Source organism: Poecile atricapillus, chromosome 3, assembly GCF_030490865.1.
Source record: "Poecile atricapillus isolate bPoeAtr1 chromosome 3, bPoeAtr1.hap1, whole genome shotgun sequence".
NCBI classification, from domain to species: domain Eukaryota; kingdom Metazoa; phylum Chordata; class Aves; order Passeriformes; family Paridae; genus Poecile; species Poecile atricapillus.
In genome coordinates, this window is record NC_081251.1 from 57566203 (window position 1) to 57593879 (window position 27677).

General features: G+C 38.4%; 1 protein-coding gene across 2 annotated transcripts; it reads left to right on the plus strand.

The window, feature by feature from the left end:
- The first annotated feature begins 414 nt into the window (after positions 1-414).
- WTAP (WT1 associated protein) lies at positions 415-25873 on the plus strand. 2 transcript variants are annotated; one of them, XM_058836769.1, is made up of 8 exons: positions 421-557; positions 4690-4727; positions 4815-4870; positions 9632-9690; positions 11360-11487; positions 17772-17950; positions 22683-22837; positions 24654-25873. In XM_058836769.1, exons 2-8 carry the CDS (start codon positions 4698-4700, stop codon positions 25235-25237), a joined length of 1191 nt encoding a protein of 396 aa, XP_058692752.1. In that variant the 5' UTR covers positions 421-557; positions 4690-4697; the 3' UTR covers positions 25238-25873. The 2 variants fall into 2 exon arrangements, with proteins under 2 accessions (XP_058692753.1, XP_058692752.1); XM_058836770.1 differs by lacking the exons at positions 22683-22837; positions 24654-25873 and adding an exon at positions 18161-21853 and having other exon boundaries at positions 415-557.
- The last annotated feature ends 1804 nt before the right edge of the window (positions 25874-27677 follow it).

Consider the following 27677-nt stretch of genomic DNA (forward strand, 5'->3'; position numbering starts at 1 on the left):
CATCCCGCCGGACAGTGGCGCCCCCTGCCGGCAGGAGGCCGCGCGGCACCCCACGGATACGAGCGCTGCGCGGCCCGTTCGGCCGACGGGCTTCAAATCGGCGCTCTAACAACCCGCGGGAGCCGCCGCTTCCCGGCGGGGCGAGCAACGATCCCCCCGCGGCGACCACCCCATAAGCGGGCCGAGGTACCGGGCCGAGGGACCCGCGCTCCGGCCCGGCACCGCTGCGGTACCTCCCGCTGTCGCCGCCGCCCCGCGCCGGGTGCGCGCGCAGCCGCCGCCCGCGGGGCGGGGCGGGCGCTCATTTCCTCCCTGGGCGCCATTTTGTAGCGCAGACAACCCGCAAATAAAGAGCGGGCGGGAGCGGCGCGCGGGGGAGCTCGGGCGGGGGGGGGACGCGGCGGTCCCGGCCGCGGAGCTGGGGGCGGCGGCGCCCGCGGAGCTGGTGGCGGCAGGCGCGGAGGTGGCGGCGTTTCGGCTCCGCTCGATGTGAGGCGGAGCGCGGCCCAGGCAAGCGGCGTGCGAGGGGCGCGGGGCCTCCGCGCCGCGGGCGGGAGGTGAGTGGCCGTGCGAGCGCTCCGCCCCGGCGGGACGGACGGACAGGGCAGCCCGGGGTGCCGACCCTCAGCGGCGTCTTCATCCCTCACCTCAGGCGCGGGGGGGAGGAGCGGAAGCACTTAGAGCCATTTTGTTCGAGGCCCCGAAGCCCGGCCTGGCTGCGCGGCCGGGATCTTCCTCCCCCAGCCTTGGGCTGCCGCCGCGCCCCGGCTGCGGGACCCGTGTTTGTCGCTTTCCTTGTGGAAGAGGAGCGAGGGCGGCGGGGCGGGCACTGCCTGGGCCGAGGGGCGGCCGCAGCAGCTGGGTCTGTCAAACACCTGCGGCTGCGGGGCGGGGGGGCGGGACCCCCGCGGTTGTTGAGGCGAGTGTGAGGGCTGACCGGTTACGGCGCTACTGTGAGGCTTTTCTTTTTAAACATCAAATGGCTCCTCAATACGAGAAAGAGGAGTTGCTGGAAGGGGTCCAGGGGAGGGCTGCAAAGATGATTTGGGGTCTGGAATATTTCTGTTGTGAGGAGAGATTGCGTGAACTGGGCCTGTTTACTCTAAAAGGAGAAGATGCTTTCATCGATACATACAAATATCCTAAAGGCGGGTGATATCATAAAGTGAACGGTGCCAGAATCTTTCAGTGGTACCCAGCGGCGGGACGAGGGTCAATGGCCCTAAACTAATAAAGCAAGAAGTTTCACCTCAACATGAGGAAGAACTTGTTTACGTTGAGGGCGGTAGAGCACTGGAACAGACTGCTGTGGTGGTGCATTCCCCCTTAACTCCTTTCTAGGCTACAGTGTGATCTGAGAAATTTTTGAGCAATCTCAAGTACACTCATTCAGGACATCTGCCCAGGCAGGTCGTGGAGTCTCCCTTTCTGGAGACGTTCAGAACCCACCTGGACATGTTCCTGTGTTACCTGCTCTAGGTGAACTTGCCTTGGTAGTGAAGTGGGGGTGGTCTGTATAATCCCCAGAGGTTCCTTCCAACCTTAACGATTCTGTGATTCTGTAAATTATATGTTTATATATATGCAAACATATACATGCTTTGGGAGCTGGGAGCCCATACTGGGGTTTTCCCTATGGAACTCATTCTTCATATCATTAAAATAACTAGATTCGGGTATAACAAGTAAAGCTGCATACCTGATTCAATTACTTTTGTTCACTGAGGTTTTTTTTAAAAAGTTTTTAAATCGTGTGTTTTATAAACGTTGTAGAAAAAGGTGTGTAGGCTTCTTCCAGAGTTACTAAAATAAAAATATGCTTTCCCCATTTCACATCCCTTTTAATTGAAGCTGCTGTAGAATCCTAAAACCTAGAATTTTCCTAAAAATTCTTTTGGTGCCTGTGGCAGTGTTATTCTAAGTATGGAATATGTTTTTATGTTGCTTGCTGCCAGGAGCAGATATGCAGGAGTGTGGCAGCCACTGTTTCTGCAAAATCATGAAAGTGCTTAGTTAGGATAGTACAGTTAAGCTGTTCATAATATAATTCACAAAATACAGTCGTGTTAATTCCAGTCAGTTATGCAGGAATGTTGTTTACATTGATTCTTTTTATTGCAAAAAGTGACACTTCATCATGGTCTTGCAAGATACTTCTGATAGGGGTAGGAGAGAGATGATCTCTTAGAGGAGTTCCAAGTGATAAGAAGCATCTCTTAATGCACAGTGCTGGAGAAGTTACTGAATTAGATTAAAAGAATGAACGTTTCAGTTGCAGTTGCTGTCTGTAGCATACAGATTGACCTGCTCATTAACAGAAAATTAAGGCAAATCACTGTGACAGTTGCTGTAGCCAGCCTGGCACTGCTGATATCTTTGCGAAACGGAGCAGTTTCTGAGCACAATGATAGCAGTATACAACAGTAATAAATGTGTAAGCTTCTGTTAAGTTACTCTGGGTTCTCAAAAATCTGTTGCAAGATGAAATTCGTAAATGTGGAAAGAGCACTAAGTGTTTATATATAGATATTATTAACCTAACTTTTCCAGAGTAACCTACAGAATATTTTTAGCTAGTGTGTTTTTATTTTATAGTGTGTGGTTCTGTCGTGGCAAGTAATAATAAGTGGCAGTAAGGCAGTAACTTCTGTGATGCAGTGGCCCATAACTTCAATCTTTCATGCTCTTGTCTGAAAGCAGGAGGTAGTTTTGTAAATGGTGATGTGCTGGGTGTGGAGGTTAGAGTAGCCTGGTCTGGTGCTGGAATTTTGTGTGAGGTCTGGAGATGCAGTGTCGACTACCTTTGGATGGAGGATCAACCTTTGCTTTCTTGTAGTCATGACTGTGACAGCAATCACATATTTATAATTGCTGTATGCTGCAGCAGTGGTTACAAGCCAGGTCTTTGGGGAAAATTCAACTTTTTTGGCATTTGTGTGCTTCTGGTACTTTTTTGAGGAGCACACATGTAATGACTTGACATGTGTGCACCATTTAGTCAGTGTTAGCTGTAGTTGTGTGACATCTGAAAAGCATGTTTCTCTCTGTCAGGAATTTAACACCAGCTGAGATCTTCAAGACTACTTCCAGATTCCAAAGGAGTTAAAAAGTCTAAAAATCTTGGGGAAAATTACAGTGGGGAAGGTAGGCAGCCTAAATACAGGGGTCACAAGCATTCCCTCTCTAATCTCAAGTTACTCTGAATGACTGAGTTGGGCACTGGCAATTTCTATCACATGCCTCTTACACTTGTATTTTATATTTAAGATATATTTTTGGTAAAACAGTCTCAAATAAGGAGCTGCATGCAGAAGTTCAAGCAAAGTGCTTGAGTAACTTCTTGTGAGTGGAAGGAGAAGGGGGTGGGAGTGGAGGGGACCTCCTAGTTTAGGGAAGCACGTATGTGCCTGTGCGTTACTAAGCCTAGCAACAGGAAGCTGCCATTCGTTAGTGAGATGCCTCTACTGAATGTTTTCTTTCTGTGGGTTCTAATGTCAGTATTTATTATAGGAAGGGAGTGTGAGTGTTGATTGTTTTGCATGTTGTTAACCAGGACCTTGTTTGGTAGGGTGCTGTGTAGTTGTCAATGGTGTTAGTTAGTGCAGGTTGAAAAGGCTCTGCTTTGTTGGAAAGTATTTGCTTGTCTTACTAACCAACAGTTTGGGATTTGGAAAAGTTAAATTGTTTCATTGCATGTCATTGTGAAAATACTAAGGTAATCCATAAAAATCATTGGGAAAATAGAATATCTTCTCCCTAAGAGCACTGTTTCTTTAAAGCTAAAGTGTTCACAACCAAAGAGTTGACACATCCTTTCCCTGGTATATGTATGGTAGCAGTTTTACAAGCTTATCAACTCTTAATATTATATGCAACTTTTCCAGTGGAAAGCATACTGCAAATATACATGCCTCCAGCAAACCTTGCATTTATTGTTACTTGAATGCCTGTAAGATTCAGGAACTCAGTATTTTTTACATAATCATAATTGTAGAAAATACTGTGTATTACTCTTTTGAGATAAGGAAGCATGTCCTGTAAGTCAGGGCAGTGTGAATATTTAAAATAGCAAAATACAGTACTCTTATGCTCTGTATGCACTAGAGGAATTCAGTTTGATGGCCTATCAAAGCCATTTATTTTGCATCTTACTTTTCCTGAAAATATTCACATGGGTTTTAAAATAACAGTACTTCCTGTTTATTAGAATCTTACGAGAGTAAGTACTTGCAAGAACATGTTGTAATGTTCACAGATGATCCTATTTTATTCCAAAGAGGAGGTGCAGTAGTATAAATTGCTTTCCTCAGATTTTGATTATCCTTTACTTTGTAAAATAAAATGCTCCGTAGATGTAGACATATACTAAATGTCAGTTTGATACAAAGTTGGATGGTTTTGATTAGCTAAATAGGAAGAATTGATTACAGGTTGGCTTTTTAGACATAAGTAGAAAGTTTGAGGTAGCTTTTAGAAAAATGCATCTGACTATATCTAGATTACAGGAGCAAACATGTCCTAGTGTTGTTTTGTACTCTGGTGCTGCATTGTGTGAAACCAATATTTCAGTGGTGTAATATTGCAAATTAAAACAATTAAGGCTAGAAGTACAAGTTTCTGACTTGTTCAGTGTTCCTTTTACACTAGAAACTACACTAAATAAAACTCCTTTTTTTCCTCTCCCTTCAGAGTTCACAATGACGAATGAAGAACCTCTCCCAAAGAAGGTATGTGTTTTTAAAATTACTTATGGCCTCACTCTTCCGGGTTATCAGGACAGCTTGATAAGTTACGCTTTTCTTTTTGCTTCATAGGTTCGCCTTAGTGAAGCAGATTTTAAGGTTTTACCTAGAGATGAGCTTATCCTAAGGTAACGTAAAAAGTGTTTTTTCTATCTCAACATTTTAGTGAACTTCCAGTGGAAGATGTGTGAATTTACTCTTCCATTGTCTTTTAACATCCTTGTTCTGAAAAACAGTTTTACTTGTTTCATGATACATCTCTTCTGTAAAGTTCTCCTCTTGTCTCAAGTATTTTTGTTTGTAGTTTGGGAGGGAACACTTTTTCACAAGAGGCAAAATCTTTACTGGTAGTTTGTAAAACATGAGTGTGAGTGGGTTTTTTTATTCACTCATAACTATAGAAGATACAATTGCTTACATTCCTTGATAGATAGCAAGTTATTTTAAACATCGGAAAAATGTCAACTCTTTACTTCTCCAGTACTTTTTACATTTAATCAGTCCCTGCAGTTGTCTTTTCAGCATATTCAGATATTAACAGAAAAATGTTACTGAAGTTTTCATCGCCTAGAACTTTGATAAGAAAGAACCTGGCCATCTTTTCACTTTAGAAAGCTTCAGTGTAATCATGGAAACAGTTGCAGGGAATTCTGTTGCACAGACCACCTGCTTAAAGAAGCCACCCCAATCCACTTGTCTCTGTATGCCTGAATTTCCAGATTTGTAAACCAGGAGCTATCCAAATTAGCCATCTGTGGGGCATTTGTTTATCTGCTGGAGTAGTCTGTGCATTTTGGTAAACATTAGTTCTTGGCTTCTTGTACACCGAGTTATTAGCATTTGTTAGGGTCTCAAGGTAAATTTTGCTTTTTCATAGAACAAAGACTAAACTGTTTAGGAACACAGGGTTGCATATACACCACTTCGTATATGTGGTGATCAACTACCCTCCCTTCTGGACAAGCTATCCTGCCAGCTGCTTTTGGGTTGACAGTCTTTTCCAGGGAGTAAACGCAGTCTATCTCCATATGTTTAAAACTGGTGTCTGTCTGCCTCTGAGTATCCAGACTTTTGGGTTGTAAACAAAAATGTATTTAAACAGAAAAAGTGCTTCTTTCATAAGTGCTTTTGGCCTTGTGACCCTTTTTATAAAAGTTTCTATACTCAAAATTTGGCAGTAGTAAACTCCTGAGTCTCCAAAGCTGTGCCCTTACTTCCTGCAATAAAATTCATGTGAAAATACCAAAGCATAGATTCTGTGACACTTTCTAACTGATAATGTGACAACAAAAAATGTCTGTCAGTTGTAATCAGTTTCTGTAACTTGCAATGATTAGTTGCTGCCATAGGAGAGATGAATTTCCAGCACATATTCAGGAGAGAATGGGGTGTAATACACCCAAGGAGGTAAAATATGCCAGCAGCTCACCTGTGTTAATGACGAGGAAGAAGGGAATTTGCTAATGACAGCTGTGTTGCTATTGAATAATCATCTTAGTGTGTATAAAAACTGACATGCTCTCAAAAAGAGCACTTGATGGATTTAAGGAGAATAACTCTTCAATATACCCAGAAAAGGAAATTTAAATTGCATTTTGGTCGTGTCCATTTTACTAGTTTGCATTGATTAGTCTTCCAAACACTTTTTTTGTCTGGGGGCAGATTGATGGATTTCTACTAAGTTCACCTCTAATTGTGATTTCACATAAAACTAACAATTATTACACTAACTTCTGGCTTCATTTGTAGGCTGGAATGAAATATTATTATTACACATATATTTTAGTGAATGTCATTTCTGTTACTTTGAGACATAGAAAAGCATGTGTTGACCTCTAGATTGTCTTAAGATTTGGAATGTATTCTTTTGGTCCATGCCTCGGTGAGGCAAATGCTTTTTGAGACAGATGTGTAATCATCTTTTAGTCTTTTAGGTAGTAAATCATCACTGCTGTACAGTTACAGCGATGAAATACATAGGTAGAAAAGATTATTCTCTTTTTTTGTCAGTTTCTGTGCCATGAGTCCAAATTTTACTCTTCTTTTCTGTGAAATACATAATTCAGGTTTGCTCATCTTAACTTTCGTTGACTAACCATGAGCAGGACTAACACAGAGGCTTTAGATCTGACCTTGAATTTCTGCTTGTCTCATGACTTATTGCTGTGGACTCATCTTAGACTTTCCCCACTCTAATGCAGTAGTTACTTAGCTTGACTGTAGGAGCTTCTGAGAGAAAGAAGAGCCAGGAACATGGTGAAGAAATACTCTGTGGATCATAGCTAAAAATCTGATCAGTATTTCCCTGATCATTTAGCTGTGCAGTTAGCTGGTAAAACACTGAAGCACTCCAATATACACAAGCATTTCTGAGGAAATACAGTGCTTTTACTAAACTTCAGTTGACAGGGACTTAGAGCCAGTCATTTTTGGAATGGCCTGGGTACAGTGTGTGTCTTAACCGCTAATTGCTTATCATTTACTGCAAACCCCAAAGCTCAGCATAAAAAATGGGTGCTTCAGGAAAAAGTATTTAGGACTTTGTCACTTCAGATTACTTCTATAAAGACTGCTTAATATTTTTAGAGAATGAAGGGAATTAAGTAACTGACAATGCTGTTCAGTTACCTTCCAGTTCTTGTGAAACTGTAAGTGATCCCATGAATGCAGAACAGGTTCAAAAGTATCTTCTGAGTTCTCCTGTCTGTTTTTGAATGCCTTTCCAAGTAGAACTTCAATGAAACTCTTCAGGTTATTAATTTTGAACCATCAGATTATGAACATAAGCTACCATATTGAGTAGAAAGCAAACTGATGGGAGAGAAAAATCTAGCTTTTAGCCTTTGTCATTCTTCTGCCACTCAGATTCACTGATGAGCTCCTTTAGTCTGCTACAGGTGTGCTGGAAGGCATGATCTGGGGCAAGGAAGTCAAGGGTCTGGTTATGTTCCCTCGCAAGATCTTACCCATTCCTGGCCTACTGGTGAGGGAGGAATGGTAGAAAACGTGCCTTGATGATGCATGAGCTCTTCCAGCAGTGGCTGAGACACTGGTGTGTCACCAGCACCATTCTAGCTATGAGTGCAAAGCACAGCACTACAGGGGCTGCTGTGGGGAAAATCATCTCTGCCAGACCCAGTAAAAGTTGCTTCGACTGCAAGGGTTACCAGGTTTTTGACAAAATGCCAGATCTGAATAGTTACGTTTTCTAGAAGTGTTGGTAGGCATAAGACTTGAAATCGATGACATGGCCTAGTGCCATCTAGATTTTCTTTTCCAGGAGTTTAGTTCTTGCCTAAATACTAGCAGTTGTTGAGAGGTGACTTAGAGGTCTACAACATTCTTGGTGACCATGGGCTACGTGGTTTGCTTGTGGGTGGTTATTTTGGTGGTTTTTTTGGGTTTTTTTTTTTGGTTGGTTTTTTTTTCAGTTAATGGTCTGGCGCACCTACTTAACTTGTGTTTCATGTCCTCAATTCGCTTCCTTTGTATAGTGCTCCTGTTGAGGGAGTGTGAGTGTGTCACGATTTTGATAGAATTACTGGGTTTGGGCTGTGAGCTGTAACTTAAAAGTCAGGTAGTCCTGTATATTTGAAGACAAACTGTTTACTGCATGTAATTTTCTAATGTAAAATTAGGTTCTCTCTTTCTAGATTAGCTGTTCAGTAGACCATTTCAGTTTTACTTCTGGGAGATTGAAATCTCCTGAACTAACATAAATTTTTAATGGTCAAATTTAAGGATTAAGTATGAATACTACTGCTCTCTTTTACAGAGCTTTGAGAGTTTGTTCATGCTGTTGCCATGTTTAGCTGAAGTGTTGTAAAAGTTTTGTTGTTGCTTGAAGGAAGAGGTCTCATTCTCCATAATGTGATCTTGCTTGCTGTTGCAGATCCCTGACGCTTTTTAGGTCCTTTAATGTGCTGTTTGAATTCACTAAATGGTCCAAATTACCTTGAGGTAGATTTTATAGTTTCAATTAAAGTAATAGTGTAGGTTACAGAGTTAAAATAGAGGAGTTGTGATGAGTCTGGCATAAAATACATCTCAGGGAGAGAGGGTAATTGGGAGGAGGGAACAAACACCTTTTTCTGTAGTGATAAGCTGTTAGATTAGTTTTCTTTAAAACGTGCAGTTGTACCATCATGGGGAACACACAGTTAGGTACAGAGTGCTATTTTAAAATCCCAAAACACTGCTGTGAACTTTTTTTTGTAAAGCATTTTATGCTAAACTTTACAGCTGTAAATCATTGCGATATTTGCTACTGATTTGGTAGTTTGTATAAAATTCAATGCTGTTTTTAAGTGATGTTTTTTGACTGTAGATGAATTGCCTAAATAACATGTTTTCAAAGAGTTATTAAACTGTTTGGCTTACGGATACGAATATAATCAAGGAATGATCTTAACCTGAATGAGGTGATACAAGGCTTAACCTAGGCTGCTATTTCTAGTGTTACAATACACTTTTGCTTGTCCTGTTCACTTGGTAACATACTTAATGTTGTATTTGTATCAGTTTGTTACAGAATTTTGTTTGAATTGCTCTGCTGTGAGAATAAGATGTATATAGAGTACTTCACAAAAATCACAAAATAAGTAGTGTTTCATCCTAATATTTGTCTAAAATAGTGATTTTTAAGATGTCAATTTCATGTGTTGTAATGCACAGCTACCATTTTATTCATCTGAGATGCAAAGCAGATTGAACTATTCCCACCATTAAAAGCTCATTTTTTAAAACTGGAATTGTCTTTTGTGCAGTTGTGTAATTCCATCTTGACATTTTCTGATTATGGTATCAGTGTGAGCTCTGAAAGCTTAGGAATGAGATGCCCTGATTTAGTAAACAGAGCTTCTTTTTTTTTCTCTTTGTATCTGCAACAGGTGGAAACAATATGAAGCATACGTGCAAGCACTGGAGGGCAAGTACACAGACCTTAATTGTAAGTTAGCTGGGTTTCAAAATGGTGCAGATTATCAGAATGTATAAAGCAGAGTGATCAAGTAATATATGTGCTTTCTAAAGGTCCTAGAAATGAGAGATAATGATCTGTTATGTCAGTTACTTGTCAGGAAAAAAGACCCTGATTTTTCTACATTTCTAAGTTTTCAGTCTCTCCCAGCTTTGTTACCAACTTCTTTTGCAGTTGCAAATTTATCCCACCATCTAAAAATTCTTTATTTTTGCATCTATAGGACACAGACTGTGGGCAAGGGAAAGCTTCAAAGCATAACCCCATAAATAGGTGTACTTTCAGAACTTTACCATTAGAAAAGGAAACTTTATCTACTGGAATACTCCAGGAATGTCTGTGCCTTTGGTAATATTCCAGGACTATAAGACTGGGAGGGGAAATAGTGCTTAGAGGTAAATGTGTAAAATGAGTCCCCAAGGATTATTTGATCTGATCAGGCAAATTTGATTGTCATTCTTATATGGTCATTAAAACTTGAACTTTTGGAAGATAACATGGGGAAAATATACTACTCTGAAATGAGAAAATATGAATACATTCTGGGAGTGACTGAACAGCCCATCCTAAGTCACTTTTAAAAGTTATGTTGGCAGCTAGAGAGGGTATATTTCCTGTTTTCACCTTTTCAGTCGTTCCTGAAGACCAAGACACAGTCTAAATATTCAGAGATACAGTACCACTGAGTTTGAAGGGTATTTTTCTGTCAGTCCAAATGGATGTCTTCTCTTTTGCTGTTGTTACATCCTTCTACTGCTGTCTTATAATGTTTTGGGTTTTGGAGAGACTAAAATATAGCAAATGTGGAAACAGATGATTCCATTCACGTCTCAAACTGTCTAAACATGGATAAATAAGTTGTTTCAGCATTCCTAGTTTCTTGATCTTGGATACAGTACAGGCTGTAGTAATAAGTGTTAATGAATTATCTGCAAAGGTTTATTTAGAAACCATTGTCCTGAAGCAATTTGTGATGTTCAGGTTATATTCACGTCTGATTATTCTCAAGAAATTAGAAAAAAAAGTGAAAATCTATATTATTAAAATTTTTCATTGTTTTCCATGTGGCAAATAGCAGAGTGAATGTATACAGTTGGTATCAGGTTACTTGCATATGTTTTTGTTTGAGTAATTTGGAAATGTGCTGCCGTCTCTTGTATTTCATATATAAATTTTCATAAATGTCCATGGATCAGAATTCTAGTTGTGACAGAATGTTCTCAAATGTCTTACTGTTTGCTCATGGAGTGTTGAGACCAGTTTGAGGATTGCTATAAACAGCACTGTTTTACAGACTGCAGATTGGTTTTTGTGAGAGTACAGACTTTATTCCTCCACCACCTTAGCCTCAGCTTTTCTTGTGTGTATCTGGACAGTTCCAGCTTCCCAAGTTTCAGACTGCAGGTTGTAATAATATTTGGTTAAGCAAGCAGTTCAGAAGTGATTTGCTATATAAACATCTTCAAAATTTTAGTAAGTCTTAAAGAAGGACCAGGAATATGGATTTAAAGCCACTTGTTGTCAAGCTTTTCTAATACTTAATGATATTTGGTTTTTAGGTTCTTTATGCTGTCTTTTAAAATCTTCCTATAAAAGGGTACGCTAAAACATGCTTTCTCTATGTTCTTGCACGTGTCAGCTAATGATGTGACGGGGCTGAGAGAATCTGAAGAGAAGTTGAAACAGCAACAGCAAGAGTCTGCCCGAAGAGAAAATATTCTGGTGATGAGGCTGGCAACTAAGGAACAGGAGATGCAAGAGTGTACTGTAAGTATTTAGAAAGGGATAAATGTGTTCAGACAGTTGCAGCAATATCAGCTGTTGATCCAGTGCTGATGTGCTGTGGTTTTTTTTGTATCAACACAATTACATTTTCTGTTTAAAGACATGGCAGGGTACTTTAGCTTCCATTGAATTAATGAAGATCACTTCTTAAAGTTTGGGGATTTTTTAATATTAGTTAGTTGATTAAAAAAAATAATTAAAATTAGTTCTGTTGATTTTCAGTAGCAGTTGTGATTGGAAGGGCTTTTACTTCAAGCTAATTCTTGCATATATTCTCTTTTAGCATTTATCTACGGTATATATCTACATCATATCTATATATCTAACAAAAATGTTACTTCTGAGTGTCATTATAGAGTCAGGAACAAATAAAAATGTAAGGATATGACTGAGTTTACTTGGTTTCATTTAGGAGGTTTTAGGCTGATACTTACATTGCCTTTGGATAACAAGGTATTTGTAAGCTGGCTGGATAGGTAAAGTTGCTACTTTTGAACTTCGGCAGATCTGCTTAATTTGTAGTGTTCTGGTTACGTATTTTGTCGATCTTTATTCTTTATTTCTGGCCATTTTTTGTGACTTTTACATCTGTATTTATTTTTGATTTCTTGGAAACTGTCTCATTTTGGATTACCTTAATGTAATTTTCATTCTGCTAGAATCTGCCAGTTTCTGAGAGGATTATAAAAAGCTTATTGCTAGTTTTGGTAATATACTCTTCAGAGCTTCTCTTATGAAAAATACAGGCTCTGTGCAGAACTAATAACTAGTGTTGTAGCTTTCCTTTGCTTTTTAAGTCTTCCTTTCTTTTTTACCTGGAGTTTTTCAGAGCTGTCAGGTATAGGTATAGTAGTATGACTGAGCTCTGTACACAGTATTTTCATTGTTCTTAAGTGACCATAAGATCACTTTAGTTCACAGTAAATAGTATTATAAACAGGAAAAATATAAAGGGGATTATGCTTACTTTGCAGTGGCAAAAAATGAAGCCCAGAATCGCTGAGGTTGGCAAAGACTTGCAGTTTCTAGTCCAGCCTGCTTGTTCACAGCAAGGTCTGTTGGACCAGGTTACTCAGGACTCTGCACTATTGGCTTTTAAGCATCTCCTAAAATGGAGACTCCAAAATTCTTTGGTGACCTGTGCCAGTGTTGAACTGCTGACACAGTAGAATGTGTTTCCTTATGTTTAAGTGGAATTCCCTGTGCTTCAGTTTGTGCCCATCACCTTCTGTGCTTTCAGTGGGCACCACTGGCTTTTCTTGCTTTACTCCCCATCAGGTATTTATACACATCTCTAACATCCTCCAAACCTTCTCTTCTCCAGATGGAGCAGCCCTAACGCTCAGCCTCTGCTTGTATGTCACATGCTCCAACCCCTCATGGCCCTTCACTGGCCTCACCCTCATATATCTGTGTCTTTCTTGTGCGGGGGTGTCAAGATAGGGACCCAGTACCCCAGATACCTCACCAGTGCTAAGTAAGAGGAAGGATCTCCTCCCTCAGCCTCTTGGCAGCACTCCTGTTAATGTGGCCCAGGATGCCAGTGAAGATCTGTACTGCAGCACTTCCCTAGTTGTAAGGCTACAGTATTGGTCCTGCTCCAATTGTGAAGTTTTACTGATAAATTCTGCTATGTGGAACAACAGTAATAACAGTTTGGTTTTTTTTCTTTTGACCTTCTAAGCATATACCTAAAGCAATAAGTACTAAAAATAAATAAATAAAAAGAAATGTAAGTTTTTCACCAAAACAAATTTGTGTGTACTATATTTTCCTTTCTTCCTCCCTTGAAGTCATAAACTTCAAGTATTTAATGCTTTGAATTTGACAATATCATGAGAACTATAGGGGTTTTTGGCTGCACTTTGTTAGATGTTTATAGCTGCATAATCTTTCCAGAATATCTGTTTAGAAGAACTTCTGAAGAGCCTTGATTTTCAGTGTACTTTAAAAAAGAAAAAAGGGTGGGTAACAACTTGCCAAAAAGAAACAAAAAACAGACAAGTGCCCACACACTCATGTGGCTTAGATTTCTCCTGCTCCTGACTCAAGAATTACACCAAGGATGTAATCTCCATAGTATATGGAGGTAGGAAGATCCTTGAAAAAGAGATGTAAAATGGATACACTGGAGGTGTATAATAGAGACATTTTCACCTTTATATATTTTGAAGTTTAAAAATGCACATAGTTTTAAGAAGGCGTGAAGGACTAGGCTTTACTGGAGAGTGTTTTTTCCACTACAGTAACAGTAGAAAAATACATTATGTTGGATAAGATGCAAAACTAAGATACAGGTTGCTTAATCATGTAGTAAACTATTCATCATGTGATGCCATTTGACATGCCTGATTTTAATCCATAAAATAATTTTTCCATATTTTTATTAGTTAGTTTTTTTTATAGTCCACACTTACATGTAAAGTACATCAGTAACATTTATATGTAAGCCTTCAATGTTCCCTGTCACATTCTGCTCAGAAGGACTGGGCATTTATGATGTCTAGTTTCTTGAAAACTACAGATGTGTTTTTGGGACATTTGCTTTCAAATTTACCGCTTTCAAATTTAAATGGTTAAAAACTTAATACTGTACCACATTCAGCTGGTAGTAGTTGGAAAATACGGAGTTTTCTGATTACTTGTGTTAGAACACCTTGCTTACTGAAGTACACTAGCTCTGTTTTAAAATAGGGTGTGATGAACTCTATTTTGGTGTTTCAGTTTTCACCCTTTTTTAAAATAGTAGCTTTTTAGTGTGCTTTCAGTTTATGAAAGTCACCAGCTGTCATCTTTAAAGTGTAGGTGTGCATGTCAGAGTAGCAGTAGCGGAATCATTGCCCTTACTCTGTTGGTGCTGTTTTTGAAAAGACAAGATGCGAGGGGAGGGTATAACTCCATTCTCTCTAGTGCTCTGTGCTGAGTCTAGCAAGGGAATATATGGATTTCTTCAGAGCCATCAGCTTAGTAAATGTTTCTCTGTGGTTTTAGGCTGCCTAACGGCTACCTTGAAGTTCAGGCATTTAACATCTTGTGTGCCCTGTTTTCAGCAGCAGCCTCAAGCAACCTTCCCCCAGCAGGAACAACCCCCTAGAAGAGGTTGCTCCTTTTAGGGAAGTGTGGGTAAGATATTGGCTATGGTTTCTACAATAAAGCTTTATTTCTGTCAGAGGTGATGGTAAAGTTAATGCTACTTCAGGCAAGGGCCTTAATCTCATTCCAGGCTACTGCACAGTTATTGAGAGTCAGTAAGTGGGCAGAAATTTGGAAATACTTGCTGCTCAAATATGTTTTTCATGGAAAAGATCTACAAGAGATGACAATGGGTGGAACTTTCTTTTGGTGCAGTTGGACTGTAGCACTAGGTAGTCATTACTCTTGTGGCTTAGGTTACGGCTCTGTTGTGTTTTTTCTCTTCTTAGTTGTGCACTTCATTCCTTCCTACTCTGTCCTTGTAAGAAGGATGTAATGTTGATCTGACTTAGATTGCTTGCACTTTGTCTCAGGCACCTGTAATATGTTTTGTAATTCTTCATGTTTAGAGTCTGTTCTTTGTAGCTGGCTTTGAATGATGATTTCAGCTGAAGGCATGCAACTGTTTCCAAGAATGTGAGAACTAGAGGGATTGGAAATGTTATTGTCTGTCTTTAACTAAAAGATAAAAATGCACATAAACAAAACCTCACACAGCCTGATGTCCTCTAAATAGACTGCTTTCAGTGCTCTCCTGCATTGGGTTGAAACACAGAGAAAGCTCATACCAAGATTTTTGTGTTTGTGAAAATTACCTCTACTTGTCTATCTGATGGGCTTTTGAAAAATACTAGCTAGTGTATGCTTTCATGTCTGGGAATATGAACAGTCTGTAGGCATTTCAGGTGTTAGAGTGGGCATTCCCTGGGGTTTAGCACTGGACGTGACTATTCCTGTATGTTCAGCTGTAGCCTGAAGGCAGCAGGCAAACAAACTCTCCTGCTCCCTAACCCTTACCACCTGGAATATCAATGGGAGGTGACTCATACTAGAAAGTGGTTAGAGGGAGCAAGAATGTGAGGTTTGGACTGGCTAAGCAGGATGACAAAATTAGGAAATCGGCAGACAAGGAAAGACATTTGGGCTTGCTTTGGGAGCAGGTCATACTGGAGGAGGTTGCTAGGTCTTCATGGATGAAGAGCCTGACAGGTGGGAACTCTGGAGTTAACTACTGGAGAAAGCACTTTTGTGGAGGGATTAAGAAAATTTGAGTTGGAAAAAATATAGAGGAAGAGAATGGTTTGTTTTTTTTTTTTAAGTTTGGGGAGGGAATGAGCAAGGGTTGTTAAGCTTAAATAAATTTTCTACACAATTGCTTTAGAAATTATGAGCTGAAGTCCTGTACAGGTGCCATCTGCTGGGCTCAGGAGTGTGAGCTGGAGAGACGCCCATGAAATTGTCAAATAACTGGCGCTGCGCAGCACTGGCTGGGTCCTCCAGAGTGTTAAAGTGGATTTCTGGTGTGACTGAGGAGCAGTGGCAGCAATTCTGTGTGCTAGTGATCCAAGGAATCTGTTACAATTTTTAGATTTACAGTGGAAGAGGGAGGAATGTGGGCCGTGGGAAGACAAGGAACATCAAATACACATCAGTAACAATGAATAAAATTGATCCTTACTCAGTGAGCGATGTATTGTGCATTCAGTGAGGCAAAGGAACCGAGAGGTAAAATGCCATCCAAGAATTGTTAGCATTGTCTTAATCTGCATTTCCTGTTTCTAGATAGTGTTTGTATATGGGTTCTTGAGTGCTTTATTTCCTGAAAACATTTATATGCAGTGCTTTATTCCCTTTATATTTCTTTTTGCATACATAGAACTTTGTCTATTTAAAATTTAAAGTACGATGATTTCAGTTTTTTAAGTAGCTAAGTATTTTTATAATATCAAATTAATGTGACAAAGGCAATACTTCAGTTATTCTAGTAAACCACTTTGAAACCACTTACTTGAAATAAAATCCAGGAGTTTTTCCTACTTAACTATATGTGAATTAAAACATGTTATACTCAATTAGAAGTGACTGAGGTTGCTCCTGCACACTGAATGTACATAAGACTTCTGTGCTTCCTCTTCACCACTGCTGTGTAAAGACCCCATAAGAGAGTAACTGCATGTACAGGAACATGGTGTGTCCCAAGGAAACAAGAGTGCAGGGAGGCTCTGGACCTTTAGGGTTTGTCAGTGAAACTCTCTGCTCTCAAGTCTGGTTGCAGGACTGCCTGCATGGAAACAAACCATCTGACTTCCAGTTAATGTCTTTTAACATTGTGTGAGTCTGTTCACCTCTTGCTCATGAGGAAATGTGTGTGATACAGGGAGCATAATAAATTGAATTTAAGAATCAACACATTCTGTGCAGGCTGATGTGATATTAGTGATTAGCAGGGTTCTAGACACGTACTTTTAGTACCGTTTAAGTGATGGGATTAAAATTGAAGAAACTATTAATCTGAAGTTAATAAAAAGTTAATAAAAAAGTTAATAAAGTTAATAATTTATTTACATTCAAATTTTGAATAATAAATACTGTATTTAAAAGAAAACCTCTGTTTTCTATTACTGCTGAAATTTTCACTATTACAAGTGTTCTAAACATACTAACTTGTATCTCCTTTGGCTTGTGGTCCATGCAAGGGAATAAAGTCCAACCAAAATCTGTTTTAATTGTTGTTAATATTTCTAAATTATTTTGTTTAAAAAAACACAGTCTTGTATCATAAGTGACTATTGCAGTTGCAAAAACTTTAGAAGTTTCTAAAAACCTTCATTATTTGCTTGTAAATATTTCTTGTCAAGCTGTGATGTTCCTTAATAACTTCCACTGAAGTGGGAATTGACTGTCTGTATAAAGCAGATAATTATTTCTGTATGTTCTTTGTTCTCCAGAAGGAGTGCAGGCAGATACAAAAGAAAGGGAGCATTCTAATTGCTTCTAATCCAGATACTGCTCTAATGTAAATTGACACGTATACAATAATCGGGGTCTGGAGGGAAATCTGCTGTGAAAGGTTAAACACGGCAGGTGCTTAGGATGGGGGCTTGGGTGAGCAGGTACATGGACAAGGGTGCGAGGTGTGCACAAGTGATTTTTTTATCCTGTGTTTTTTGAGTTGCAGCATGAAAGAAGGCAAGCTGCCTTGATAACTTTGGGGTAATGATTTGTATTGAAATGACTTGCAGTTCTTCTTTAATATTGTATGAATAACAGTATTTTTTTCTTATTTTATGCAGAATCAGATTCAGTACCTCAAGCAAGTCCAGCAGCCTAGTGTTGCCCAACTGCGATCAACAATGGTGGACCCAGCCATCAACTTGTTTTTCCTAAAAATGAAAGGTGAACTGGAACAGACTAAAGACAAACTGGAACAAGCCCAAAATGAACTGAGTGCCTGGAAATTTACGCCTGATAGGTAAACAAAACAAATACTCCCCAGTCAAGACTTCCCTGACAGTCCCACTACGAGAATGCTATGGTGGGACAGCCAAGTACTCGTTTCCACACCAAGACTCAGACGTTTTGAGGCAAAAGCCACATTCTTATACTGTCCAGCTTGTAATGCTTAATGTAAAACTTACCAGATGAACCTTGTGTTTCAGCTTTTTTCTCCCCTTTGCTTCAGAGGCCTGACAGCGTCGGACTATTCTGAAGAAATGGCCATCTTCGAAAAAAATCTTTTCTAGAACATGTAGACATTTGCAAAATTGTTCTATTTGAAGAAAATAGAGGGAGAAACAGAAGTCTTAAGTCTGTGGCACACTGTGTCTACAGACAGTTTGGAGGAGAGAGAACCTAGAGATTATAAATCATGAATTGAACATGTAAAATTCCCGTAAAATGTAGAAGTGGAATATGCTTCGCTCTTAACCTTGAGCCTAGTGACTTAGAGACACTGTAAGTCAGTTTTGCCAATAAGACTGTGGACTTCCTGCTTGTTCACTGAACTGCTGGGTCAAAACTCGATGAGGTGAATTTTGCATTAAAGAGTTTACTTGATAACCAGTTTTGAATAGCCACAAGAGTGCTATTTGATATCACAACAGTGGTAGTGTACACATTTGACTGTTTAGCCTTTGGGCTCTAGCACTTGATGCAGCCTTAAGTCACTGTTGCTAAATAATGAACTGTTTCCTGGATGGTTGGTAATATTGTGGACGCCTCAAAATTAGAACTGTACAAAAATGTACATTCCATCTAAATGCAGGTTTAAAATTGTCTGAAGCAACATATATTTGATCACAACTAGCATGTATAAGAAAAACTGGTTGTGATAAGAATTTCACTGCATGTTTTCATGCAGAAATGAGAATTTTTCGATCTTCATACTAAGAACTGATCTCAAATGCTTAATACAGAAGGCACAAGATGGCAACTGTCTTCAGTGTTGGTGGGGTGTTTTTATTCCGTTGTACACCTGGGTTTTTTTGTATTGTGCTTCTCTATAAAATGTGCCTTGAAATAGTTGTAATACGTAGTTCAAGGAACACTTCTGGATATACTGTTGTATCGTGAAACTCCTGGGATGAACGAGAATTGAACAGGTTGTTATTTCTGCATTGTCTCGTTCGCTGCAAACAAAATCAGTATTTTAACAAACCAAAAAAACCTTAAATGCATGCATTTTTGTTGGTGGATTCAGTGAAGGAGTTTTTGCTGCTCTATTGATGCCTCTGTTCTGTTGTCCCAAGTTACTTGTAAGAGTAGCAATCTGGGACAGTTGGGAGTGCACCTCTGAGGTCTGTAAAGCAAAATGTAGATTTGGTGTAGCATTTGTGTGTTTGTTTTCTCCCGTAGCAAATAGAGGTCTATTTAGTAATCCGAGGTTTTGATTTTTCAAAACAGTTGGGCAACATTTCATGACTCAGTTTAAAAAATTAATTTTTAAATTAAAAAGAGACATTCGGCTGTCACAGAAGGTGATGTATTCTAACTGTTTTGATGACTTTTATTAAGGTGCCATAACATAATTTTGACTTGGAAGTATCTTTAACTGTTTGTGCTTCAGGTGATTAATATGGGATCAAAGAGTAGCATACTTACGCAGGTTTATTTTTTTTTGCATGAGTAATGACTTAACAGCAAAAGAAAAATCCACAGAAAAATTTTACCTTTTTAAAAGTGATACATCCGGAATGCTTTTGCTATAGCAGTATCTAAGATTTTATTGATCTAGCATCAAAACAGAGGTAAGACTTATATTAATAAATCATTAATGTGTTACCAAGGCATTTGTAAAGCTTGCTATAATGTGTTGAAAGAGGCATGCCATGCAGATTGCTTATTTCTAACTTGGAATTCAGAAAATAATTTAATACATTTAGATGCAGGTTGATTGTTTTCTCAAGTCCTCAGGCTCTGAATGTGTGAGTACAGCTGAGGAGAGATGAGTAACTTGCTACTTCCTTTCAAACCCAAGTGTCAAAAGAAAATGTTATTTCTGTAGCTGCAACATACCCTAATTTACATTATACAATTTTAAGTCAGTGGTGTGAATGTGCATAATTCATACATGCAGTGGCTGGAATATAGAAAGTTATAGTTATTTCCTGGTAAATTATTGAGGCTTTGTTAAATGGGTTAAGATTTTACTGCTTTTCATTTCTTGAAAGGTGAAGAAATAGGCTCATGTAAAATATTTGTAGTTTTTTTTTTATTCTCTTTGCATCTTGCCCCCCTTCCCCTTAATTGCTTTAATTGTCCATCCTTGTACACAATTACTCACTTCATGGCATCTGGCCTAGTTTTTGGAAGAGGCAATGGCCTTATTCAGATCCTAAACTGATGTCCTTGGGGTGGATAACATGTTAACTGCAGCCCTAAGCAGAGTTAGTTCTGGACCTTAGTGTAGATAAGGCTGTGCAGCATAAACATTGCTGATGTCTGAAGGGGGAAATGAAAGGGCATGTAATCAAAGGAATGGTTATGCTAAGCCATTTTAACCATCATTAAGCAGAGTATAGGTATGGAAAAAATTAGTTGAAATGTCATTTTGGAGTAAGCCTAGTACAACAAACTTTAGTCTTCTGAAATTTAACCACTTATATTCTTACAGGTTTTGTTGCATGTATGTTCAAGAGGATTTGTGAAAACAATGCTGAACTTAGTTTTACAGTTCATAGGAATTATTTTAATAGTTAATGAATTTAATATTCTTGAATATATTGTCCTTTTTGTAAATTGCAAGGGTTATTCTCTGCTAGTTCAGAACATCTGGAAAAATTCTGATGGGAAGAAATAGCATTATAGGTAACTATGCAAATTTCTATACAGGTAATAAATATTTTACATTTTGGCAGGAGTTAACCTGAAGATATTAATGGGATTCTAAATTTGTCCCAATTCCAAGGTAACTGGTACTTCCTGATTCTGCAGTTGATGTTGGTTTGTGAAGAGAAAAACGTTAAATGACTTAAGCATTGTAAACTTTTTCTGCTTGCAGTAATGATGAATACAGTAACAGGAATTTGCCAATGGCTAAAAATCATGTCTGCCTAATAATTTTGGGATCTGTCACATTGGTTATCTCCAAAGTGGTCCTGCTTTGCACAGAATGAACATCTCTAAGGAAAACTTGCATCTTAAATGTGCGACTTGGACTGTATTAGGTCGGCACAATTTAAACTTCAAGGACCTGGCATTGGACATCACATCAAGAAAGAAAACAGGCTGCTGCCTTTAGCAGATTTTCAGGCCTCCAGGACTTTACACAGACAGATTCCTTCTGGAGCAGCCCATCTGAAAGATTTGGGAAAGTCAGTTGAAAAATGTTAAATGGGGCAGAGTTGGCAGAGAACTTAAAAGTTGTCTAAGATTTGAGTGCTCAGAAGGTAGTTGATAAGGAAATTGCTGTTTTAAATTCTTCTGGTTGGGTATTTTGGTTGCAGGAGAGAACTGTGGCTGTGATTGTAGCAGAAATTTCCTGTTCTATTTTTTTAATCCTCAATTTCTTTTCAGTATTTGTCACTTGTTTAAAAGCATATAAAAAATTAAATGACCTTCTTGGTCTTGAAAAGTAACGCAAGTCTTGCTATTGAATTCACAATAAAACTGTTTAAGTTTGGGGGTTTTGGCAGAGCTTACACTTCTATACAAAAGAAGACAGCTTCGTTATGGTGCTGAGCCTATTAAAAGAACTGTTTGGGGATGCTATCCTGACCTGGCAGACTAAGAGTCCTAAAGGACTTTAATTTTTCTTTCATGGAGTCAGCTGTATTGCCTATATATTAATTTGCATACTACTTCCTATAATGCTTTACCATGAGATTTTTATCATGAAGATTAAAGATGTGTAATGTTACCAATTTAGTAAAGAAAATCTTGTCAGTTCCTACCTGTTTCACATTTCTTTCAGAAACTGAATGTCCTGATGATCATTATTTACAATCTGAAATCTGTCATTTTAAAGGAAGTAGATAATATACCCCTTCCTTGATGTCCTTCCAATGTTCAGCTACACTTGTATTCCCCTTCATACAAGATGTACTTAAGAGATGCTGACCATAGAAATCATGAAGCAGACTCTGCATGTGACTGTCAAACATACAAGTAGCGTTGAAAAATAGACACCTCATTTTTTAAACAAGAGTACCTGGATAGCATTTAAATAAATGCTTAAACCTTTTAAGGAAAAATGGTTGTCAGTATGAAAAATGAACGTGAGATTTATTATTTCCCCCAAGCAACTTCCTTCACCCAAATTCAGCTATTGCATTTCATTAGTGCAACAAATGGGCAATGATTGTGCTTATAATTTGCTCATGTAGTTTCTGTGCAGTCCTTGATCTTTTGAATTGCAAAACACATCTTTAATCAAATATTTAACTTCGTTAAGAATTGGCACATGCAAGATTGTGCATACTGATAATCCAGATGTTGGTATGAAAAAAGTACAATATGCTTATTCATATTTTCAGTAATAAAACTTGCCTTCCACTTTGTGGGACAGCGACTGAAGATCAACTGGCGTTGGAACAGCACGTGGTAACTATAGGGAGACTTTCTGCTATGACAATTATGTTGAGGCATAATGTTCCTTGAATTGTGACATGCAGAAATTGCATCTCCTTTTTGTCTGTAATTGTGATTGAGGAAGATAACTAAAGGTTTTATATTCATTTTGTGATAGATGGCTCTTTCCTTTGCAGCCAAACAGGGAAAAAGTTAATGGCGAAGTGTCGAATGCTTATCCAGGAGAATCAAGAGCTTGGAAGGCAGCTGTCCCAAGGCCGTATTGCACAGCTTGAGGCAGAATTGGCTTTACAGAAGAAATATAGTGAGGAACTTAAAAGCAGTCAGGATGGTAAGGGATTTTTTAACAAAAATAGAAGTTGCTTTGCACTTCTGCAAGTTTAATTTTGTGATGATATACATAATACAAAACCATCTTTGTTAGAATGAAAGGGCTGTACTGAGTAAAATATGACAGTCGTAAGTATTAACTGATAGTCTTAGTTAAAAACAAACAAAATCCTTAAGTTTGGGGGAACTGGTGGGATCCTCAGCTCTAGTAATGCAATGTTTGAAATCGAGATATTTACTATAAGTCTTGCTACTTAATAGGGAATGTTTAGACTGCACACACTACTGGTGAATTGGCAAGATGAAAGCTGTTAACATTACATGAGGCCTAGGCATCCACTGAGAACAGCTTTTTGTTAACTAACTCATTTAGAATTTATTTTAAAAGATGACCAACTTTTCAACAATACCTAAGAATATGAAAAACTGATTTTTTTTTCCCCTTTAACTCAGATTAATGAAAATGTCTCATCATGTTTATAGTCTAAATTTTGCGACACTGAAAACCTAAATTGAAATTATCTAAAAACTCTGACCTCTTGCATAATTTAAATGGAGGAGAAAATGCAGGTTTAAAGGTCTTCGGTCTTGCATTCTGTGTAGTGTCAGTGGCTCTTCACAGAATGTTAAATTAGGCTTTCTGAAGTTTGGGGATATAACCTATCTAGACAGCACATAGACCTGAGGATCTTTTTTGTTTATTTAACATCTGAAGATTGTAAGATACCAGAAACTTGATACGGCACCGCATCTAAGTCTGAGATGTCCTGCATTTTTAAGACTAGATCTTCCCCCAGTCATATTTTCATCTCTTGGAGAAAGTAGCAGTATAAAATAACTAGCACTCTTAAGGTAAATGATTGTATAATGTAATTTTCTGGGAGTAGTAACTACTGTTTTGATAACACACTTCAACAAAATTTACCAAGTACATAATTGAAACAAGTGTAGACATTCTTTAGACTGCTGCTTTTGAATGTGGTAATTACCAGCATTGAGTTGCCTCTTCCCCATAGATGAATCAAGATGATATTCCTGCAATAACAGTTTTCCTAATGATTGTTCTCCATAGCAGCAAGAACACTTTTTTAAAATTATTTTTACAATAGTAAGCATTTTGCATTTTATTTTCTCTGTCATACTGATGTTGCAGTTGAATTGAAGACTGAGTCAGTGTTTCTTACACTGTTATGAGACGAAATTTGTTTTGTTCCAGAATGCAGTACTAATTGTAAAAACCTTTTTCTGGTACATAAATATTAAAACACCTCGTGTAATTAGTTAACACTCTTGTTTGTAAGAAGGTCTTTTTGTGTCCTCTCTTGAGGGATTTAAAGGATCAAACACAGTAAGAATTGAAACTTCCTTGAAATATGATGAAAAAATAATGCTTATGGCTACTTAATAGGATTTTGTAGTTAATCAGATCTGTTATGTATAGATATGGTTCATGGTCACTTTTACAGTATTTCTGCCAGGGATTTATATTTGAATAAAAGTAGACACATTAGTATCTGCTTGCAAAATATTGTTTTCATTGAGCTTTTTTCTGAATATCTTGCTTTCTTGCCCAGAAATTAAATTTTTCTCACATATTTTCAGTAGCAGTATAGAAAATAAGTAGATACCACAGTTGTTAAGCATTTTCTCCTTCAGAGGCAGAGTATCAAAACCAGTGCATACCTGATGTCTGAGAAATAGTTCATTGAAAAATTTCAGCATAAAATGTTGAGTTATGGGATTTTAATTTCTTGTCTGAGATTCAAGGTGTATATGGGCTATTAAGTGTTTGCAACAAATGTGTTTTCTTTACATAGAATTGAATGACTTCATCATCCAGCTTGATGAGGAGGTAGAGGGTATGCAGAGTACCATTCTAGTTCTTCAGCAGCAGTTGAAGGAGACTCGCCAGCAGTTGGCACAGTACCAGCAGCAGCAGTCCCAGGCCTCCAACCCAGGTACCAGCAGGACTCCATCCTCTGAGCCCACGGAGCAGGGAGAGGCCGTGGGCAAAGACTGCAGCCGCCTGGCAAACGGACCAAGCAATGGCAGCTCCTCCCATCAGCGGACGTCTGGGCCTGGATTTTATAGGGAGGGTAGCGGCACGGAGGATGACTTCCCAGCTTCTCCAGGGAATGGTAATAAGCTGTCCAACCACTCTGAAGATAGAACTGGTAGAGGAAGTGGTAGCTACATAAACCAGCTCAGTACTGGGTATGAAAGTGTAGACTCTCCCACTGGCAGTGAAAACTCTCTCACTCACCACTCAAATGACACAGACTCCAATCATGATCCTCAAGAGGAGAAAACAGTGAGCATGAAAGGTAACAGAACTGTGGGTTCTCGTCATGTCCAGAATGGTTTGGACTCCAGTGTAAATGTGCAGGGTTCAGTTTTGTAACATTTTTCTGCAAAATTTTTATACAGTGTCATTGAAATTGGGAGAGGATACTGTCCAGGAGCCGTTTAAATTAGTGCATACTTGTCACAATTTTGCCTTTTTGTGGGTTTCTTTTTGCTTCAATACCTCTGCCACTTTGGAAATTTTAACAGTTAATTACGTTGAATGTTGCTAAAAGGACGTTTGTGTAGCTCAAGTTATTTTTATATGAGTTAATGTGAAGTTGAAATGGAAATTATTTCCATAAAATATAACATAAATGATGTCTGTACAAATCTGTGTATATCTAGAACCTGTGCTGTGTAAGGGCATTCTTACTCATACTGTTAACACCACCTTCAAGATTTGTCATAATAGCTGTGGGTTTATGACTGCCAAGTTTGCCCAGTACAGTAGTTTTATCACTAAAAAGATGGACTTACTGAAGGAGTCCTGTAGTAGTTTCAGTGTTAATTACAGTTTTTCCCACCATACATCTGTGCATTTTCTCCTTAGGTGACCGAATGTTTATGAATTGTGTGCATAGTTACTCAGTTTTAAAGAACTGTTGTATCCTGTTGATGCATATTGCTCTGTGACTCCAATATTATCTTACCTGTACTGACCAAACCTAAATAAAAACTTTTAATAATGTAATTTCCTCATCGTTCTGCATTCGCTTACGTGGTTTACTTGTATGTGGTGTTTTTATAGTCCTTGCTTTTGAATTGAATTTTGAATTTGTATCTGTGTCAATCATATCTGATACAGTGTATGCCAGATACATGAAGTTTTAGGTGTGTGCTAGTGCTAATTTCAGACAGCCTGATAGTGCTTGTTCCACAGGTTTTGTCCTTACTGGCAGAAAAAGGGTGGGGGTGGGGGGGAGGTGGAAAGGAGAAGTTAATGAAAGTAAACTGTAGAGTTTGAACCTGGTTTTATTAACGATTATTAAAAAAACCAAAAAACAACCCAAACGCAAAAGCTTGAAGTACCTAACAGGTAAATGCACAAATTAAACTAAAAAAATTAAGGAATTAGCAATTCAGCCTTTTGAACTGGATAATTTTGTTTTTAAATGCCTGCCTGAGGAAATTGATTTCTTAAGAGGTGCAGAGAATGACAGAATTCCCTTTAATTAAACATACTTTTATTGCTCAGTATTGCTCAGGTATACTTTTATTGCTCAGCAATGAGCTATGAATTTCATAACCTGGATTTCTGGTGTTCATTTTCCATCTATTAGTTTAGTGTTGGTAGCACATGAGCAAGAAGATGAAAATGCACTGTTCAAGGTAAGACAGAAGTACTTAGTGGTTTATTTTAGGGTGGGGTTAAGTGTAGTTTCAACCTTTTTTCTACGTGTGAGTCTTGTAATTACCAGACAATTAATAAAATGAATGCATATGTAGTTACTATATAAGAAATAGCTTTACTGTTCTGCAATTCACTGTGGAAACAAGACTTGTTTGAAAGAAGTATTTCTCAAAAGTTCTAGAGCACTTTGTTGAAATTTACAGTTGCAGTAAATTCTTAGGCTGTAGAAGGACATCTGTGGTAGCATTTTTAAGTGGTGTAAATTAGTGTCTTGCAGTCCAAGACAAATGGATGTAATTAAAATGCTACCCAGCTGCACTTGTCTGTATCAAAACATGCTAGTCCATAGCAGCCTACCACTGCTATTTTAATTTCATAGGGTTCACATCAATGTTCTAAATCACTTGGGTAGTGGTAACTGGAAGTATAAATTCTACTGCTGATAACTCGTTGCTTTTTGAATGTTGCTTCAGGCCTGATTGCCTGAAAAATAACAATAAATGCATGAAAGGGAAGCAACAAATATCTATACAGAAATGGTACTGACATTTGGCACCCAAAAGAATTTTTAGATGACAGAGGTCCCTGATGATGAATTTTATTTGATCTTGGCATCATACTGCTTGCTTATGTAGCATATGTATATATGTACATCCTGGGTCCTGTACATGGTAAAATGCAATATTTGTAAGAAGCTTCACATGCTTATAACACAATATAGTAATCAGGCTTTATGTGATCAGATGGTAAAGAGCCTTGTGAGGAAATCTGTGGTTAAAAAAAAAGGCATAGCTCTCAGGTGGTGATGAATTTATTTAAATCAGTCAGGTATTACAGGACATTCATTACTTTACAATCATCTTTATAGAAGGTTTTTATTTTCTCAAGAGTAACAAATAGTAATAATAAATGTTAAAAAAAATCAGAAATACAAATTACACCATTAGACTTCAAGTTAACTTGTTGAAAAAAAAATTGTGTAAGACAAGCCATTCCCTTTGTCATCATCTGCTTAGAAGGTATCTTCTAAATAAGTAGGCTGAGGTTCTTTGTGTGATGTTTTTATTCTTCCAAAATGAAAGCAACCCAGCAACTGTGCCAGTTAATAATAAAATTAATAATATAATTACATAATTGACTTGCT

What these genes read in the sequence shown, in the direction of transcription:
- WTAP (XM_058836769.1), top strand. Translation starts at nt 4,698, where the DNA reads ATGACGAATGAAGAACCTCTCCCAAAGAAG. An exon ending in AGGAGATGCAAGAGTGTACT is followed by an intron (nt 11,488 to 17,771) that starts GTAAGTATTTAG and finishes TATTTTATGCAG; the next exon opens with AATCAGATTCAGTACCTCAA. An exon ending in ACTTAAAAGCAGTCAGGATG is followed by an intron (nt 22,838 to 24,653) that starts GTAAGGGATTTT and finishes TTCTTTACATAG; the next exon opens with AATTGAATGACTTCATCATC.